General features: G+C 54.3%; 5 protein-coding genes across 5 annotated transcripts; 2 read left to right on the top strand and 3 right to left on the bottom strand.

Annotated features, from left to right (window-relative positions):
• The first annotated feature begins 557 nt into the window (after positions 1–557).
• On the top strand, positions 558–3,918 carry glpV (glycogen phosphorylase). The gene is made up of 8 exons (XM_073687277.1): positions 558–911; positions 976–988; positions 1,050–1,085; positions 1,139–1,200; positions 1,262–1,365; positions 1,422–1,499; positions 1,551–3,316; positions 3,372–3,918. The coding sequence occupies exons 1-8, from the start codon at positions 739–741 to the stop codon at positions 3,777–3,779; spliced, it is 2,640 nt and encodes an 879-aa protein (XP_073550681.1). The 5' UTR covers positions 558–738; the 3' UTR covers positions 3,780–3,918.
• BDV59DRAFT_211399 (ATP-binding cassette long-chain fatty acid transporter PXA2) lies at positions 3,780–6,574 on the bottom strand. Its single transcript, XM_073695790.1, has 4 exons — positions 5,904–6,574; positions 5,206–5,842; positions 4,259–5,156; positions 3,780–4,199 (listed from the first exon to the last, which is right to left on the bottom strand). Exons 1-4 carry the CDS (start codon positions 6,411–6,413, stop codon positions 4,121–4,123), a joined length of 2,124 nt encoding a protein of 707 aa, XP_073550682.1. The 5' UTR covers positions 6,414–6,574; the 3' UTR covers positions 3,780–4,120.
• A 76-nt stretch (positions 6,575–6,650) lies between these two features.
• BDV59DRAFT_173435 (putative cell wall biogenesis protein Mhp1) lies at positions 6,651–11,208 on the bottom strand. The gene is made up of 3 exons (XM_073688897.1): positions 10,618–11,208; positions 7,607–10,513; positions 6,651–7,536 (listed from the first exon to the last, which is right to left on the bottom strand). Exons 1-3 carry the CDS (start codon positions 10,667–10,669, stop codon positions 6,893–6,895), a joined length of 3,603 nt encoding a protein of 1,200 aa, XP_073550683.1. The 5' UTR covers positions 10,670–11,208; the 3' UTR covers positions 6,651–6,892.
• A 1,536-nt stretch (positions 11,209–12,744) lies between these two features.
• Positions 12,745–15,050, bottom strand: BDV59DRAFT_191760 (60S ribosomal protein uL18; the record flags this gene model as incomplete). The annotated part of the gene is made up of 5 exons (XM_073691944.1): positions 12,745–13,606; positions 13,664–13,701; positions 13,889–13,934; positions 14,240–14,943; positions 14,997–15,050. The coding sequence occupies 5 exons, from the start codon at positions 15,048–15,050 to the stop codon at positions 12,745–12,747; spliced, it is 1,704 nt and encodes a 567-aa protein (XP_073550684.1).
• Positions 15,051–15,373: 323 nt separating this feature from the next.
• Positions 15,374–16,898, top strand: BDV59DRAFT_173443 (kinetochore subunit FTA4 family protein). Its single transcript, XM_073688898.1, has 4 exons — positions 15,374–15,702; positions 15,769–15,937; positions 15,994–16,056; positions 16,111–16,898. The coding sequence occupies exons 1-4, from the start codon at positions 15,534–15,536 to the stop codon at positions 16,424–16,426; spliced, it is 717 nt and encodes a 238-aa protein (XP_073550685.1). The 5' UTR covers positions 15,374–15,533; the 3' UTR covers positions 16,427–16,898.
• Positions 16,899–17,489: the final 591 nt, after the last annotated feature.

Raw genomic sequence — 17,489 nt, forward strand, 5'->3', positions numbered from 1 at the left:
GGAGAGATCTAACTGTTAATACACCATACCTACATATCTGTTTAATTTGGTCTGAGACATGGCTGTCGGAGGGGAACTGCTGTTGTAGTGATCATGAGGTTCCCCGCTTGGCGCTGGATGTATACGTCATCGATCCGCCGGATTCGAGAGATTCATCAACATCCTTCTTCGGTTCGCCATTTCTCTCTCGCGATGCGATCGATAACGACCTGGCCTCATTCCGTGGTTCCCTCTCTCTCGGTCGTCAAGAGGAACGGATCCATCCTCAATCTCTTCCACCGGCTCTCTTCACCCCAGAGAGAAATGACCGCACTGTCTGTTCGCCATTCCGACCAGGCCGCGGGCTGGGATCCAATCATCCCCCCTGCCTGCTGACGTTCTAGACACTCGGAAATGGTGGAGAGTTTCATGGCTGCATGCTCGATCATGACCGTCATCGGGGGCGTGTACCTTTCGCCCCCCTGTGGTTCGTACCACATGCTGGGCCAGCTGGGATTCCCCTCTTTCACCAGGCATGATACCGGATTTTTTCTGCTTGGAGGATGAAGCTATGACCTCTCCTCCCCTCTTTATCTGGCCATCGTCCTTGTCTCCAGTTTATTTCTCTCCCTCTCCCTCTCCCTTTCTCTCGTTCGTTCACGGAAAGTTGTTCCCTCGACAGCTTCCTTCCTCTTTATACCTCCCGCGCCTCCCTTTCCAACTGCCACTTCGTCCTCGCCTCTCCGTCGGTCGTCCATCATGCCCGAAGAGCGTCGTGAGAGAAGACCCTCCGTCGGTGCTCCCGTCTCCGAGCTTCAGGGTCCCGTGGGCCCCGGCTTCAGTCGTCCAAAGCACAAGCGTACCTACACTGGTCTCGGTCCCAGTGAAATCAAGAGCGCGGAAGCGACGATCCCTGAGCCACTGAGAGAAGCGTACGAACGTCCCTGTCTCCCGTCTCTGCTCTTATTGACATCAGCTAATTCGGATGCCTTGTAGATGGAGGAAACATGCAAGTCAATCCCGTTCTCAACAGTCCACTGACAGCTTCCACTAACTGCAATGAATCACAGTCCGTTAGTGGATTTAAAAACAAGGACGAATTCGAGGTATGTCCAAGCTGGTGATTCTATATCGATGGTTCTTCTCACAGTCCGTACAGAAAGAGCTCGTCCGCCATGTAGAGACTACCTTGGCACGTTCGCTCTACAACTGCGATGAACTGTACGATTATTCTTCCTCCTCCTTTTTTTTTTTTTTTTTCGATTTCTAAAGCATTCTGCAGGGCTGCGTACGCAGGAACTGCACTCGCATTCCGGGACCGTCTGATCATCGAATGGAACAAAACCCAGCAACGACAAACCTACGCGGACCAGAAGAGGGTTTACTGTATGTTGCTGTGTTTGGACCCCTCGTAGAGTCTGCTTCTCTAACCACCCCCACAGATCTCTCTCTCGAGTTTCTGATGGGTCGAGCGCTTGACAATGCGATGCTCAATGTGAACATGAAAGATTCTGCCCGAGGTAAGTGAATCGTTGGCCAAACCTGCGGTCGGGGACTAACGATGTGGCCAGAGGGTCTAAAGGATCTTGGATTCCGGATCGAAGATGTCATCGGTCAGGAACACGATGCTGCCCTCGGAAATGGAGGGCTCGGCCGCCTGGCTGCCTGTCTTCTTGATAGTTTGGCGACGCTGAACTATCCGGCATGGGGCTACGGCCTTCGCTATCGTTATGGCATTTTCAAGCAGGAGATTGTCGACGGCTACCAGGTCGAAGTCCCAGACTACTGGCTCGATTTCAACCCTTGGGAATTCCCTCGCCACGATATCACGGTTGACATCCAGTTCTACGGCCATGTCAGAAAGTACAAGAATGATGATGGCAAAACAGTCAACTCATGGGAAGACGGCGAGGTTGTTCAAGCTGTGGCGTATGATGTTCCAATCCCCGGCTACGGTACTCGCACGACGAACAATCTTCGTCTGTGGTCGAGTAAGGCGAGCAGTGGAGAGTTCGACTTCCAGAAATTCAACGCGGGAGACTATGAGAGTGCAGTCGCGGAGCAACAGCGCGCCGAGACGATCTCGGCTGTCCTCTATCCCAATGACAACCTCGAAAGAGGGAAGGAGCTTCGACTGAAGCAACAGTACTTCTGGTGCGCTGCATCTTTGCACGATATTGTCAGAAGGTATAAGAAGACCAAGCGGACATGGAGCGAATTTCCCGATCAGGTTGCCATCCAGCTCAACGATACGCATCCCACGCTCGCTGTAGTCGAGCTGCAACGTATCCTTGTCGATATCGAGGGCCTGGAGTGGGACAAGGCGTGGGACATAGTTACTAAAACATTTGGATACACCAACCATACCGTCCTCCCGGAGGCTTCGGAGAAATGGTCTGTCCCTCTAATGCAAAACCTTCTTCCACGCCACCTGCAGATCATTTATGATATCAACCTATTCTTCTTGCAGTCAGTGGAAAAGAGGTTCCCGAACGAAAGAGACTTGCTATCTCGGGTATCCATTATTGAGGAATCACATCCCAAGATGGTGCGGATGGCATACCTGGCCATCATTGGGTCTCACAAGGTCAACGGCGTTGCCGAGCTACACTCTGACCTACTCAAGTCTACTCTTTTTAAGGACTTTGTGAAAGTCTACGGACCTGATAAGTTTACCAACGTCACAAATGGCATCACTCCCCGTCGCTGGTTGCACCAAGCCAACCCTCGATTGTCGGACCTGATTGCCTCCAAACTCGGGGGCCATGAGTTCTTGACAGATTTGACCCAGCTCGACAAGCTGGAAAGGTTTGTGGACGACAAAGATTTTCGAAAGGAATGGGAAGAGATCAAAACGTCGAATAAAGTCCGCCTGGCCAAATACATCAAGGACACTACTGGCTACAGCGTGAACCCAACAGCCCTGTTTGACATTCAAGTGAAACGCATCCACGAATACAAGCGCCAGCAACTCAATATTTTTGGTGTCATCCATCGCTACCTCACTATCAAGTCCATGACCCCAGAAGAGAAGAAGAAAGTGCTCCCTCGGGTCTCAGTCATCGGTGGTAAAGCCGCACCTGGATACTGGATGGCAAAGGCTATCATCCACCTTATTAATAATGTTGCGTCGGTCGTCAACAACGACCCTGATGTGGGAGACCTCCTGAAAGTCATTTTCATCCAGGATTACAATGTCAGTAAGGCAGAGATCATTTGTCCTGCCTCGGATATCAGCGAACACATCTCGACTGCCGGTACCGAGGGCAGTGGAACAAGCAACATGAAGTTTGTTCTCAATGGTGGTCTTATTATTGGAACTTGCGACGGTGCAAATGTAAGAATAGTTCCCTCGAGAATTTCGTCCTCGCCCTGGCTAATGCCCCACACAGATCGAGATCACGCGCGAGATCAGCGAAAACAACATCTTCCTCTTTGGAAACCTGGCCGAGGATGTTGAAGACCTCCGTCACCGACACTTCTATGGCGACTTCCAGCTCGATCCCGATCTGGCCAAAGTCTTCGACGCAATCCGCGGTGGCATGTTTGGAAATCCAGGCGATTTCTCTGCCCTCATCGCGTCCATTGCCGAACATGGCGATTACTACCTTGTTTCTGATGACTTCAACTCGTACATTACCACTCACAATATCATCGATGATGCCTTCCGGGACCGGGACGAATGGATCATCAAATCCATCACCAGTGTTGCGCGCATGGGATTCTTCTCGACCGATCGTGTGATTGGGGAGTATGCCGATAGCATCTGGAACGTTGAGCCGCTTGTCGTGGAGGATTAACCAGATTTGGCCTTGGTCCTACAGGCTCATGTTATTTCCTTGGTTGCATTCATTACCGTTGTGTTTGTCTATTCATAGTTCCTGTAATTGATTCCTAATATTGCATTCCAAGCAACAGTGGACAAGTTGCAGTACAAATGTGATGGATATTGCATCGTTAATTTCATTCATGGCTAGGTGTCACATAAGACTCTATGTTAACACATGAGACAAGAACCAGAGCAACGCTAAATGTACAATTAGATCTATCCAGTGCTCGGAAACACGCAGACCATGGATGTCCCGTGACCAGTGTATACTCACACAACCCGTAGCAAATGACATCTCTATCCCCCAGCGCATCACGAGGCACTCAACTCAGCCACCCGTCGTTGTAGCTCCGGCACGGCACGGAGATGAAGATCCAGCTCTTCTTTCTCGCTGTAGATTGACCAGTCAGCACAGGAAGACCATATCAACAAACTCAAAAAACCACTTACTCTTCCAGCTGCAACCGTTTCTCCCAATCCAGGTTGGTGAAGATATAATGACCCTGCCCGTCAAACTGCAGGATCTTCCGATGATACTGCCAGAGACTACGGCGGTGCGAGACGGTCATCAGGGTGGTACCGAGCTTCTTGGCCGTCTCATACATGACGCGTTCGATCTCGAGGGTGACGGACGAGGTGCACTCATCCAGGATGGCGTACTTGGGGCGGTGGTAGAAGAGCCGTGCCATGGCGATGCGCTGCTGCAGGCCGCCGGAGAGCACATCGCGCCACTCCTCCTCGGCGTCCCAGCCGCCGGGCCGGTCGACGACGCCCGCGATCTCCACGATGGAGAGGATCTCGTACAGGTCGGCGTCGGTGACGCCCTTGGCGCGCATCTCGCGCACCCCGTCCGGGTAGATGACCTGCTGGCGGAGCGTGCCGCGCGACAGGTACGGCCGCTGCGGGATGTAGAAGATCTCGTCGAAGCGCGGCTTGCGCACCACGCCGCCGTAGACGGGCCACAGCCCGCCCAGGATGCGGAACAGCGACGACTTCCCGCACCCGTTGGGGCCCACGATCAGCAGGTGCTCGCCGGGATGCACGGTGAACGACAGTTGTCGCACCAGCACGTCGCCGTTCGGCGACACGATCGGCACGTCGGTGAACTCGATCGAGTCGCTCTCCTCCACGACTCCCCGGCCCGAGAGCACCGCGGCGTTCTCCTCGATCGACGCCGACGACACGAGCTTCTTCTCGAACCGGCCCGCCAGCAGGTCGTCCATCACCTCGAGGAGCGAGGACACTCGCGCTGTGTGGCCGGCGAGCTCCGAGATCTCCTTGTACGAGAACATCAGTCGGCCGAAGGCGTCTGATGAGGAGAGGAGCATCCGGCGGTTGGTCACGAAGCCTGTGTGCTGTTAGCTGTCTGCTTTTATGGGGAGCGGGAGGGTACATACTCTCGGTGCGGTCGCCCATCGTCTGGGTGATCTGTCCCGGGATGCGGAAGAAGACGGGGATGCTGCATAGGACTAAGCCCATGGCGCCCCAGAAGTACTTGATAACAAAGTCTTCCATGAAGCCGTGGTAGAGACGTCTCCGCAAGATGCGGTTGACGTGTTTGATTAGCGTGAAGTAACCCTTGTCCAGGGTGTCCTTTTCGGCCTCGTGGCCGTGGTACAGAGCGATTTCTTCGCTGTAGTCGATGAGTCTCGAGTGAAGGAAGCGGAACTCGCCTTCTAACCGAGCTTCGTCCGCGACGTATCTGCCGAAGGGAGGCGTCAGGGCGCGCATGACATTCGCAGACAGCTGCACGAGAAGGCTCATGATGAAGAGTCCCTCGCCGCCTACGTTCTTGGAGAGGGAATAGTTGTAGATGGCCATGTCGAGGACGGGCTTTGCGAGGTTGGAATAGAGCTCCGCCAGACTGTCGGAGAACCGGGAGACGTCGACCGTGATCAGCTGGTCGGGGTTCTTGATGCGGTCGTCCAGCGCTGAGATGGCGTAGAAAGTCATGTTATTTAGGTACTTCTCGTGTATGTGGTCTGTCAAGCGTTTCCGGTAGCTGAGAGCGAGCCTGCACTGGTGGTATGAGAGCTGAGCCAGAGTCAGCATCGTAGTTCCAACACTCCTCGAAACAGACTAGTAGCGTACGTACCATGGAGTTTGTGAATGTTGCGGGGACCGCAACGATCATCCACCAGACCAGACCCAGAAGGAAGTCCTTCCCCTTCCCTCGCACCAAGTTACTGACGAGCCTTCCATCGAGCTCGGCGACATACAGACTGAGCAGCGTCCGAAGCACCAGGAAGACGCTGTGTCCGAAGAGCAACCGTAGCTCCTTGCTTCGCCAACCGGGGATCACAATCTTCAGCAGACGCAGAAGATGGGTGAAGAATTCCCGGTTGACGCCGACTTTCTTGCGCGGCCGCTCGCTGTCTTCGCCCAGGCTGCTGGTCCCGGGCCGTCTCCGCAGCTCCACCTGGTGCTGGGATGCTGCCTTCTGCTCGGAGATGGCATTATGGATGCGCTTGGCCAGCGCAGCGAAGAAGGCAAGATATACTGTGCGCGAGATTTGCTTGCGATGACGGAGGTATAGAGAAGTGAGGCGGGAGAGGATGTGCCGGATGGAGCGTTCGGGGGGGAGTAGTTTCGACTGAGCAGCCATCGTGACAGGGAGGTCTAAACACCGATCTTAGCCAGAGTCGACGAAGGCGAACATGACCGGCACGATGACCGAGAAGAGTTGATGTGTGGAGATATGCGGAGTGGGAGGAGAGAGATGGGGTGGGAAGAAACGGAATAGAAGGGGGAGGGAGACGATGGATGACGTTGGGGCGAAGCGGGTTGGCATGTGAACTTCCCCGGTTTTCTGGAGCCGAGGAATACCCCGGACCACGACTAAGCATGCATATCATCAATTTATACAAACTCTGTAAGTCCCCCATAGGTATACACAAAATGGTCGATATAGAGACCCCATCTACCAAAGCAGATGCAAGAAAAACTTAGAATACACAGGAAAACTCCGTTTGAGTCACGATTAGACAGCTTGGTAAAAAAAAAAATATAATATATCCGGAATGGAAACAGAGGCTATAATCTTCAACATAACATAATCCCAAGTCCGCAGCGAGGCAATAGTCACTACGGAGCAGTCGGTTTCGTCTCGTTGCCAGAACTAGAGGCCGGTCTCTTCCCACTGTTGATCTGAGCGGCAATCTGACTCTGCCTGAAGCGTTCAAACGCCTCCGAATCCTGTCTTTGGATTGCCCAGAGCTCTTCAACGGTGGAGCCCAGCTCTTCAAACGCCTTGTCGGCTCCCACGCTCTCAAAGTGCGACCGCGTCTGCTCCTCATGCAGCCGGTCAAGCTTCTCTCGGAGAGCTGTGACATGGGAGTCGTCAAAGGAAAGCGACGAGTCATCATCCTCGGTAGGGTCCATAGATGGATTGAGGAAATCGCGGCGGAGGTTTTGTCCAAGACGATGCACGTGGCCTTCTTCCGAGGTCATCGCCCTCGAATGCAGCGATGTTATCGAACTCGCCCGTGATAGACGGAGAGCATACTGATCCGTGTCCTCGTCGTCGATGGCAACTTCATCGCCAGGCTGGCCCATGACCAGCGTGGTCCCATAGGCGGGCGCACCATTTGCATCATCCTCTCCAGAGTTTTGCGAAGAAGTCTCTTGGTTGGTCTTCACAGGTGGCAGAGCGACGCGGGTCTCTGGGTATTCGTCCTCGAATCGCTGGATCATACGCTGTAAAGTGATATCCAGGAACTGGAGACGACCTAAAGCACGATTTGAGTTAGCATCATCCCCAGAGAAGGATTCTGAGAGGGAGCTTCTTCATCCACATACGGTAATTAGAATCGTTACCCGCCTTGTCTTCACGAACAAGAGCAGACTGAATGCGAATGCGAATGTTTCGAGCCGATTCCAACAAGTTCTTTGACATGTCGCGAGGCCGTTTCGTCACGTACGACCGTGACTTCCTATGTCTAGGTGTTGTAGTGCCACTAGGCGGACCAGAAACATCTCCTGGCATGCCCTGGTCGAGATTACCGAGACAAACGCCCAGGGCTTTGACAACACCAGTTCCTCCAATGACATAATCCTCATCAGGAGCAGGATCGTCGTCGTCTTCACATATTTCATCGCCAATACTGCTGCCGACGATGTGCTGCAATATCTCAGGTACAGGAACAGTCGCCCGCGCGGCCGACGAGTCAACCGGTTCGGACAGCTCCGCCTCAATAGCGTTCCGCTCGAGGTTCTGCAGGGAATACGCCACAATTTGGGATGCTAAAGCTTTGACGACTTCGTTGTTCTCTGCGCTTGGAACTTCAATATCGACGGCGATCATCGTCCGTGATACGCGAACAGCGGCCATCAATGATGCGTAAACGGCACAAGCTTCCTCCTGGTCTGCAGGGTCCGTTGCCGAAGCCAGACTCTTGATGGAAGGGTTTTCCAGTATATTCAGGTGGCACAAGATGGGGCATTCGGGAAGGACCTCCGCAAGGGCGATTGCATGGTCCGCAGACAAGTTCACATCAGCCAAGTGGATACGCTTCAGCGATGGCATCTTCGGCAAGAACCGTCTGAAGGTCGCCAGGGCATCCGGCTGTGAGGAGAAGAGCTCGGGATTATGGGAGAAATCAATGAACCGGAGATTGAATAAGCGGGACAATCCTTGAAGCAAAGGGTAGATAGTGGAAGGGGTTAGAGAGCAATCCGCCAAGCTCAGGGCATACAGTGGCAGCTCCCTCTCAATGTTTGATGTGATCAGGTCCAGATCGTCCCTGATCGGGTTACCGCCCAGATCGAGCCCTTCGCATTTGCCAGACTGAAGGTAATAGACGACATGCTCCAGACCCTCCCTTGTGAGCTCGTTATTGGCAAATCCGAGTCTCCTCAAGCCAACCGCGGCAGCCGCATTGCAGATCTTCCTGACATCTTCCGTACTGGGGTGACATTCACTGAGAAGCAGCTCCTCAAGGTGATCACCCCCAAAACGCTCACGGAGCGAATTGGCAAAGACGTCTGCGACGTCAAGCGGAGCGCTGGTGCCACCAGTTAGCTGTTTCGCGGGCGCAGTTGAATCATTGGTTTCTAGGATCCCCTTAGGGAACGGAATGCCCGATAGGTCGATGGCTTTCAAGGACTTTGCAAGATGCAGGAAAAGAGAGATATGGCGCCAGCCCTCCTTACTGATCTTGGGATTGTTCTTCAAAGACAGCTTTTCGATGACGCTGTATCTTTCTTCGTTCGCCAACTGTTGAGGGTCGCACTTCTTTGCTTTCCTGCGCCTCCGCCGCATTTGTTCCACGGTCTTGGTGGAAAGGAGCGCAGCAAGAATGGCTCGTGCTGAAGCGTCATTCAACGCACAGTTCTCCAAGATGAGTTTTCGAACAGGCACGACAGCCAGCCAGTCGCTGAAGGTGGCGATATCTTCGTACGTCATGGGAAAATTGGTAAGGTCCAGGACACCAACGGTGCCAGGGGACTCCGCTAGAGTCGATGATGGAGAAGAGATCTCATCCACGATCCTCTTCAACACCGGCGTCTCCCGTAGCTGACAGCAACGCCGATAGATTCGAACCGGGTCAGTGGTTGGCTGGCTTTGTGTTTTAGAGCGCGGTACACCTGACGTGGCGGGTCGGTTCTCCTCTTCATGGTCCTCTCCAGTCAGTTGGAGAGGAATCGAGCCATTCGCCTCGGCCAGCCTTCGTTTTCTTTCCCTCCGTTCCTTTCTTTCCTCTTCGGAGCGTTTCTTCCTTTCCTGCTTTCGCGTAGGCTCTTTTCCTTCGCCATTCGTCCTAGTCTCCGCTGGCGGTGTCTCCGGCGCGCCGGCGCCCTTGCCAGAGGGGACATTCTCTTGGCCCCGCTTCTCCTTCTCGGCGACGGCGGCTTGAGGATGTTTCAAAGCAGAAGCTTCATCTTTCTCCTTGCCCTTAGAGTTGGAGCGTTTCACCTTCTGGCCGCTCAGATCCGGGACAAGGCGTCGCCTACTGTTACCAGGAGGGCTTTCCTCTTCGGACGACTCCCGGTGCGATATGCCCGCAATCTCGACGTCCACGCAAAAGGCCACCCGCCGCAACTTCGCCTGGTCCAGATCGGGAACCTTACATCGGTCCCGACCCTGGTCGATGTTCATCACGCGACGCTGGCAGACAGCGCCATTGGGGGCCAACCGGCCGGCTCCTCCCCCCGAGCCCGCGGACGACAGCTTCCGAAAGGCATTCTGCAAGAAAGAAGGGCCTCGTGGGGACGTCGAGGTGACGGAGCTGCTGGGCTCTTCCTTTTTCTCCTCCTCCTTGTCCTTGGGGGAATACGCGGCCCCGAACGGGTTATGCGAATCGAGCTTGGAGACGGGCGAGGTGGCTTTGAGCGTCGGCTGGGCCTTCAGGTTGGATTGCGACGGGGGCGTCGATCCCGACGAGAACTTGGAACTGATGCTGGAGATCCAGGAATTCCTTCTCCCGCCAATGGGCTTTGGCGCGCTTCTCTGGGGCACCGGGGACGGCCCCGGCGATTTGCCATCCGCGACGACTCGGTCGCCATTACTCGTATCCTTCTCGGCGGGTGCGCTGGGAGGTTGGGTGTCTGGGTTGGGCTCGGCGGGGCGAGGACCGGGGGCCTCTTGTCCCAGTGGCGGAGAGCCTTTTTCCTCCGGCTTGGCGGTGGGTGCGACTGAGGACTCCGGTTCGGGGTTTGATCGGTCACTCACAGTCGAAGAGGTGGATTTGCAGCGAGACAGGTTGTCTGTGGCATCTGGGATTAGTAGGGTGTTGGCAGGGCGGGAGGTCGATCGGTGGCGGGCGGGTGTAAGGCGGGTGCGGAAGCGATCGGGCGGGTTGCAGTCTTACCTTTCTGCGTGTGATGAAGCCAGCTCACGTCGACGGTCTCGACTCCCTCCATTTTGAAATCGGAGTCTTCGAGAATCAAGAGGGATAGGATCGGTTGTTGGTTCGTAGGGGAGGAAATATCGGGCGTTATATGTGGATGGCGACGGAGCCTATCGTATTATAACCAAGTGCATAGTCCACTGGATCGGAGAGAACGATCACGGATTCCGGTCGGAGCGAAGCAAACGGGGAAAATGGTTCTTTTGGTCGGAGAGAAAGGAAGAACAAGACGAGAGACGCCTCCAGATGTCGGGGAGGGATAGAAAATGGGGTGGTTCTCCGCGAAGAATTACCAACCGTGACGGTGGGAATGCTGCATGGTGAGAGGACGGCGAAGCATGATGGACATTATGGAATGAGGCGAGTGATGGAGAAAGGGTGAGGACAGACGAGGAAGTGGATGGCAAGAGACGAGGGGGGAAGAGGAAGGGTTAAAGGCGCAACGAGGCGATCGGGATGATTAAGTTGAAGAAGAGAGTAGATCCAAAGTTGGGTCCAGTGACGCTGAGGGAGGCGGGTGGATTCCTGGTGGAGGAATTCCCAGTCGTGCCGGTACGTAGTACGCAGGACCGACCCTGATCATTTATGACTGACTACCTAGACATGCATCATGATTCAAGCCATGTCCCCTCGCACTCTCGGATGACTAGTCGAGTTCTTTCTCCTCCTCTTCAACCCGCCTGGTGGATAGGGACAGACTGTCCGTATACCTCGCACAACAGTCGCCAAGACCACACAAATCCACCTTCGTCCCCCCTCCAAGACGCTGTCCCTTCTGGTATTTTACCTCCTATGTCGATTCGCCCGCCCCCACAAGTCACCTGTGCCCCATGTTTAAGCTAGGGGACTAGTTCGTTGGAGGGCACCAGTAGTTGGGCTCCATCCAGGCGACAACATCGTCTCTTGACCCTATCAGATGGAGAGGTTCCAGATACTCGATTCGAACGCAAGGAATCCCGTCTCGCCCATTCGTCATACCGTGCATTACCTCGGGCGAGAAGGGATCCAGTCGACTAGCCGGGGGCTGTTGGAAAATGCTGGGAACGGCAGAGGTGACACGTTGATCGACACCAGTTTCTTCCTTGGCCTTTCCATTCTACACCGTATATGTGACCGTAAGAAGCTTGTTCCGGTTGCCAGCACATCCAGACGACATCCTGGCGAGAATCGTTTCTTGTCTTGATGGAGACCCTTCTTTTCGGAATACATACGAGATATTCGACGTGCATCCGGTTCCCGGAAGTCTACCGCACAATTGGGTCCGCGTCTTGGGTTGATGCCGTGTTAAAATCGGCGGAGTCGGGTCAAGCTTGAGTTTAAACTCAAGGGATGATGGAAGGGAGAGAACTCAAATGTCGAAAATCAGGAGTCCGTCAAACTACATTGCCCACTTTTCCTGCCTTGATCCACGGCTCGAGTCACTGATGGTGTTGAGTTAACCTCCGAGTCGGGAGCAGTGGCAGGATCGATGTGTAATCGAAGTGAAAATGCCTAGTGGAGACTGCAGGCCGTCGGGTCTCATGGTGCATTGCCCAAACGGGCATCATTGATGAACACCGCCAAAGTGCCTTTCACCTACATAGGTAGTACAAAAGTACATAGTAACTACTACCTAAGGTACTGCATAGGTATCTTATCCTACGGGTCGTATCATTACAAACCGATGCGCCATCTTTGTATGGCGGTGTAGCTTAGGGCAAAATCCTCTCGGGGGTTACTCACCGCTAAGACTTACGGAAAAATTTCATAGCCCACCAGATTGCTCCACAGGACATATTCCGTACGCAGTCTCCGTACATTCCGTACGGAACACCAACTCTTAATCTACAGACTACAATTTTAGGGTCTTTCGGAGCAGTTCGAATGATCAAATCCATTTCCATTGTGCACCCAATTATTGCTCCGTAAAAACCATGGACAAAATAACAAGCAGTCGTAAGTTCATCAGACTACAACGGGATATCAGTAAAAGAGAACGCCAGGTGGCAAGAGAACAAGAGCCTATTCCCTCTGGTATTGGTCTGAGAAGATAAACTTTTGTGTTTTTTTGACTATCGTACCCAGCTAGGCATCAAGCACGATGGACATTTAAGCAGCAAGCTCACGGATCTTCTGCTCAACACGGGCCTTGCGCTCCTCGCGAGAGAGCTTCTTCTGGCGGAACTTCTTGCTCTCGGCCTTCCACTCCTCCTTGGACTTCTTGGGGCCCTCCTCGTCCTTCTTGAAGGGGTCCTCACGGATGGCCTTGTGGGCCTCGCCGTAGAGCTCCTCGAGGTCACCAGCGTCGACCTCGTTCTCGGTGTACTTGTGGAACTGGCCGCGGAAGCGCTCCTCGTCGTCGTCGGCAAGAGTCTCCATGTACTCGGCGACGTGGCCACCGAAGATGTAGTTGCGGAGAGTCTCGGCGTCGAGCTCCTCGGTCTCAATGTCGTAACCGGGGAAGCGGTTCTCGGAGTGGGGGACCAGGATACCGCCGTCGGAGGCACCCTTCATGGCACCGAAGACACGGGCACCAGTGGAGGTACGGGCCAGACCGACATCAAGGAAAGCCTTGAAGGGGCGGCGGCTCTCGCCGTCCTCGGTCTCGACGGCCTCGGTGAGGTTGTACTCACCATCGGCCTCCTCGACACCGGTGAAGTCCTTGTCCAGGCCGAGCTTGGAGAGGGTACGGCGGGCAAGGAGGAGACCGGTGGCGTAGGCGGCAGCCCAGTTGGTCAGACCGTTGGTGATGCCATAGCGCTTGAGCTCGTGGGAGTAGGCGCTGGCGAAGACCTTGTCACCGGAGATCTCAGAGTAGACGATCTGGGTGATGATGTCGCGGTTGGTGAAGCGCACGACGAGACGGTACTTGGGAGCGTTGTACTTGTTCTTGGCCTGGGTGATCAGGCGCTTACGGGCGTAGTAGTCGGTCTTTCCCTCTCTGCGACGGCGGTACTTGGTCTGGTAGCGACTGGAGGAGGGGGATTAGTATGGCAGTCTCACTGAGAGCGGAAAGATTTTGACTCACCTGTAGTACGCGTCGTTCTTGACTGTCTTGTGGAAGGCCTACAAGATAGATATCCGAGTCAGCAATTTGCGCTTCAGAAATTTCCACCGAAGCATCTTGCAAAGACCCGTTTCGCTGATCATCTGGTGGGCTGAGAAAAGCCCCTCAGAGAACAGGAAAATTCCGGTAGAAGGATTGCAACAACCCAAGAGGTTGTCAATCCGGTGGAATGGCAGTAAAACTCACCATTTTGACTGATGCCGCTGGTTGAGGACCGGGTTGTCGACGTGGGCTGGAAAAGAAAGAAGGGAGGGAAATTCGTGGGCCGCTTTTGTGGAAGCCTTTCGCTTAGCGGGAGTTGCATCCCAGCGCCGAACTGGGGTTGGCGACGAGTGGCGGGCGGAGCCAACCACAGTAAGATTACTTTGGAACTACAAAGTACTCCGCACCATTGTACGAATTCCCAACAGACAACTCAGCTTACGGGCATATCCTCTATAACATAATGTTTCGAACTCTTCTACCCGGATATCTATCTGTAAAAATCACATCCGCTTCCGGGTCATCTATAGCATGGCCTTATCCTGGCCCTCCAACAATTGAAGCCCAGTGATTCTCTCTAACTCCTTGACCGCATCCCGAGTCTGTCCCAGGGTGACCTTGAGTGTTCTCAACCCGGATTTCTTCGCCCATTTCAAGTTCTCGCCGATGTCGTCGAGGAAGACGATGTCGGATGGGCTCATTCCCGGCAAGCCTCTCTGCTTCGCGATGGCATCCATCTTCTGGATCGCAACCTCGTATATTCTCGGCTCCGGCTTCCGGAGCCCCGTATGCGCTGAGGAGATGAAGAAGTCGAACTGACTGCGCACCCCACTAGTGTCCGTGTTGTATGGGTGGTCGGGCGGGAACTTGACCGTGTTCGACAGCGCCCCCAAGACGAAAAGGCCGGAATCCTTGAGTTTCTGCAACGCGGGAGCCATGTAGGGATCGGGCTGTCGGGATATCCGCATCATCTCCCAGAACAGAAACTCTGCGTCAATCACGGGCAGCGGAGGGACCGGCGTTGAAGTACCGGCCGGCTTCGTTTTCTGAAGCCTTTCGTGGAACTGTTTCCACAGGTCGGCGTTCCTGAGGTCGGCGTTGAATCCGGCGAAGAAGGCAGCGTCCATTGGGATCTCGCCGCGCTCGAGCTTGTGCCAGTTGCCGTGGGGGGATGTTCGGGAAATGCTGAAGTTCACCCAGCCCGGGGGAATGTTGTTGGCGATCTCATAGTCTAGGATGGCCTGGAAGGGCGAAACTACCTGTTGGATTTCAGTTAATTGTGTACGGTTTAAGGTAGATTCTGGGGTCTTACACAAACACCCCCGATGTCGAAAAGTAGGCCCAGAGGCCGTTTGTTCTCTGCCATCGCCCGTAGCTCCTTGCGTCAGGATACCCAGTCGAATTGGATGTTCGATAACGAGGCTTGTTCAGGGACGCGATACTGCAAAAGTGAAGCAGATCTGCGGCGTACGGGGTGGAAGCTGGTATTTGTTGGTCGAGGCGCTTTTGCGGAGTAACAACTGGACTGGGTAAGCGGATTGCCGAGGTTAGTTGTACACCGAGCGAGCGCAGTTGTCAAACAATCAGCGACCGAGGAAGCCCTTCATCTGTCGGGGGACCAAGTCAGGAGTGTAAGCATGAGCGATGTGGGTTGTCGAGTCCATCTCAGCATGGCTCTTCAGTCTTTTTGTCAGAAAGGCTGCCACAGAATGGATGTTCCATCTCGCCAACGATCAACGTGGGCGACGAGGGGTCACGTGCCATCGTTATCGATAGTCCGTTGTCGCACGCGCCAAGTGCATCCATCATCTCGCGTTCGGGAAGCAGACGATGGTTTCGCGATGGGGCAATGGACTCGACTCGCACCGTCTCCGAACTGAAATCTTCCTTTATTAGGGCGCAGGTGCGGATTCTCTCGGAGAGCCTCAATGCGCCTGAGGATTGGAGAAACTATGTTGCAGAGCGCACGGAAGAAGAGGACCTGAGTGATAAGGTGGTGGGGGATGCTTTGCAGAAATGTCCGAATCCCTTTACGCCGTACCTTCAGTTCGTTTCAGTACTAACACTAACGCGCGCAACCACAGTGAATGCATCTCTAAAGCAGCATAATCGCATCGTCTATTCCTCCCAGGCGATCCAGCATGTTGCACAACAAATCGCCAGCCTGTACTGGTCTTCGGTGATCCAAGCGGCGCGCGATCAGAATTCCCTCGAAAGAGGGGTTCCCAAGTCCGTGGACCTGTCGAGTCATATGTGCGGGCCTCTTTGTTCGGACTGCGTCCATCGAAGTGAGTACTGACAGCAGCCAGGAATATCACGCAGCTACCGGTAGAACTAGCAGACGAATCTGCAAGTGACGAAGAACGCCGCAGGTCCGGTCATCGCAGTGGGATTTCAATATTACCCGGCTGATTAGAGTCATACAGATACCAGCAATTACGCGAGAGACTGATGGAATTGGACCACCGCCGACAGCAACGGCAGCGTCGCCTGGACCAGTTGCAACGCCTGGAGCGTCTTCTTGAACCATTCCAGAATCCGCAGGAAAATATCCAACCCAACCTTGTCACTCGCGACGGGGAGCTGGTACAGGAGTTGGAGAAGATGAGAATGCTGGTTGCGCGTGTCGGAGGCCGAATCCACCAGAGCAATAAGAGAAAGCGCGATTCCCACGCGGATCAGCCATCGTACCCACTCCCGGGATCGGACGAACAACTCGAGACTCTATTTGACATGGCTTGAATGGGGAAGACGGATATATTAAAAAGCCAGGGATGATCGCGGTCTAAAAAAAGAAATGGCGAGAGTAAAAACAGAGAAGAATCCCGGACGAACCAGAGAAGAATATCAGTGCAAGTCGTCATGACGAAGAGAGTAGTGATGGTATAACCGCTGCCTGACGCTGGGTCGCACAGCAGGCGTTTTGATTTTCCACCATGTAGGGTAGATGGACCCGAGGGCTTTCCGAGAGAAACCGTACAGTTGATCCTATTATTATTATTGATGTTGTGTTGTTATTGTTATTGTTATTTTCTGTTTCTGGCTGTGTGCAAGGGGCAGAGGAAAAACCCGGAAGAGTTTCCACTGCAGCGGCCAGTCCAGCAGGTACCAGTGACGGGACGAGGTGGGAAGAGCAATCCAGACAGCCTCCTGCTAGAGCTGCAGCAACTTCATTTCTTTACCCGGTCAATTCACTCGTGTGCATCTTCTCTCCTCCATCGCCAACCAGTTCCTGGTGAAGATGGAGGATTCCCCTCGTCCCCCAATCACCGATGCTGCCGCTCGGAGCTCAGCTTCCGAAGCTCCGGCGCTTGGCTGTTTTGGTGACATCTCCGCGTCTCTCCCTGCCGCTTCTTCAGCTTCTTCTCCTTCGCCCTCAACCTCGTCCTCTCTCCCCGCCTTCGATCCTCCTCCTGTTCTCCATCCTATCGACTCCAACCCACCTCCCAGCGCTCGTCCTCGATCCGTCACCATCGACGCCTCAACAGAAGCCGCTTCCAAGGCACCTTTCGTGCGTGGGCATCGTCGTCGCTCTACCCACGTTACTCGTCGTGACCTTGAGAAATTCCGAAAGGAGGTTCTGGGTGTCGAAACACCAGAACTTCATTTTGAAGACGATCCTCAGCCCCCCAGTGCTGCCAATCCCTCTCTGGACCCTCAGCTCGAGCACCTGAATCGGGCGTTCGACGAGGCGGCGATGTCTATGAACCACAACACGGGTATGGCCGGGAGCAATCCTGGCCAGGGCGGTGCCTTTTCCAACCCCGCTGCGGACAACATGCCAAACCCACCCCGCCAGTCGCTT

This window comes from Aspergillus ambiguus, assembly GCF_047715705.1.
Source record: "Aspergillus ambiguus strain CBS 117.58 unplaced genomic scaffold BDV59scaffold_6, whole genome shotgun sequence".
Classification (NCBI taxonomy): domain Eukaryota; kingdom Fungi; phylum Ascomycota; class Eurotiomycetes; order Eurotiales; family Aspergillaceae; genus Aspergillus; species Aspergillus ambiguus.

Bases quoted from the DNA above. Each gene is read 5' to 3' on its own strand.
- glpV (XM_073687277.1), top strand. From the start codon at position 739: ATGCCCGAAGAGCGTCGTGAGAGAAGACCCTCCGTCGGTGCTCCCGTC. The intron at 1,366-1,421 runs GTATGTTGCTGT...CCACCCCCACAG, and splicing joins GGACCAGAAGAGGGTTTACT to ATCTCTCTCTCGAGTTTCTG. The intron at 3,317-3,371 runs GTAAGAATAGTT...TGCCCCACACAG, and splicing joins GAACTTGCGACGGTGCAAAT to ATCGAGATCACGCGCGAGAT.
- BDV59DRAFT_211399 (XM_073695790.1), bottom strand. From the start codon at position 6,413: ATGGCTGCTCAGTCGAAACTACTCCCCCCCGAACGCTCCATCCGGCAC. The intron at 5,157-5,205 runs GTATGTACCCTC...AACAGCACACAG, and splicing joins GATGGGCGACCGCACCGAGA to GCTTCGTGACCAACCGCCGG. The intron at 4,200-4,258 runs GTAAGTGGTTTT...GTCAATCTACAG, and splicing joins AAACGGTTGCAGCTGGAAGA to CGAGAAAGAAGAGCTGGATC.
- BDV59DRAFT_173435 (XM_073688897.1), bottom strand. From the start codon at position 10,669: ATGGAGGGAGTCGAGACCGTCGACGTGAGCTGGCTTCATCACACGCAG. The intron at 10,514-10,617 runs GTAAGACTGCAA...CAGATGCCACAG, and splicing joins GCTTCATCACACGCAGAAAG to ACAACCTGTCTCGCTGCAAA. The intron at 7,537-7,606 runs GTATGTGGATGA...ATCGTGCTTTAG, and splicing joins GGGTAACGATTCTAATTACC to GTCGTCTCCAGTTCCTGGAT.
- BDV59DRAFT_173443 (XM_073688898.1), top strand. From the start codon at position 15,534: ATGGACTCGACTCGCACCGTCTCCGAACTGAAATCTTCCTTTATTAGG. The intron at 15,703-15,768 runs GTCCGAATCCCT...GCGCAACCACAG, and splicing joins GGGGGATGCTTTGCAGAAAT to TGAATGCATCTCTAAAGCAG. The intron at 15,938-15,993 runs GTGCGGGCCTCT...GACAGCAGCCAG, and splicing joins GTGGACCTGTCGAGTCATAT to GAATATCACGCAGCTACCGG.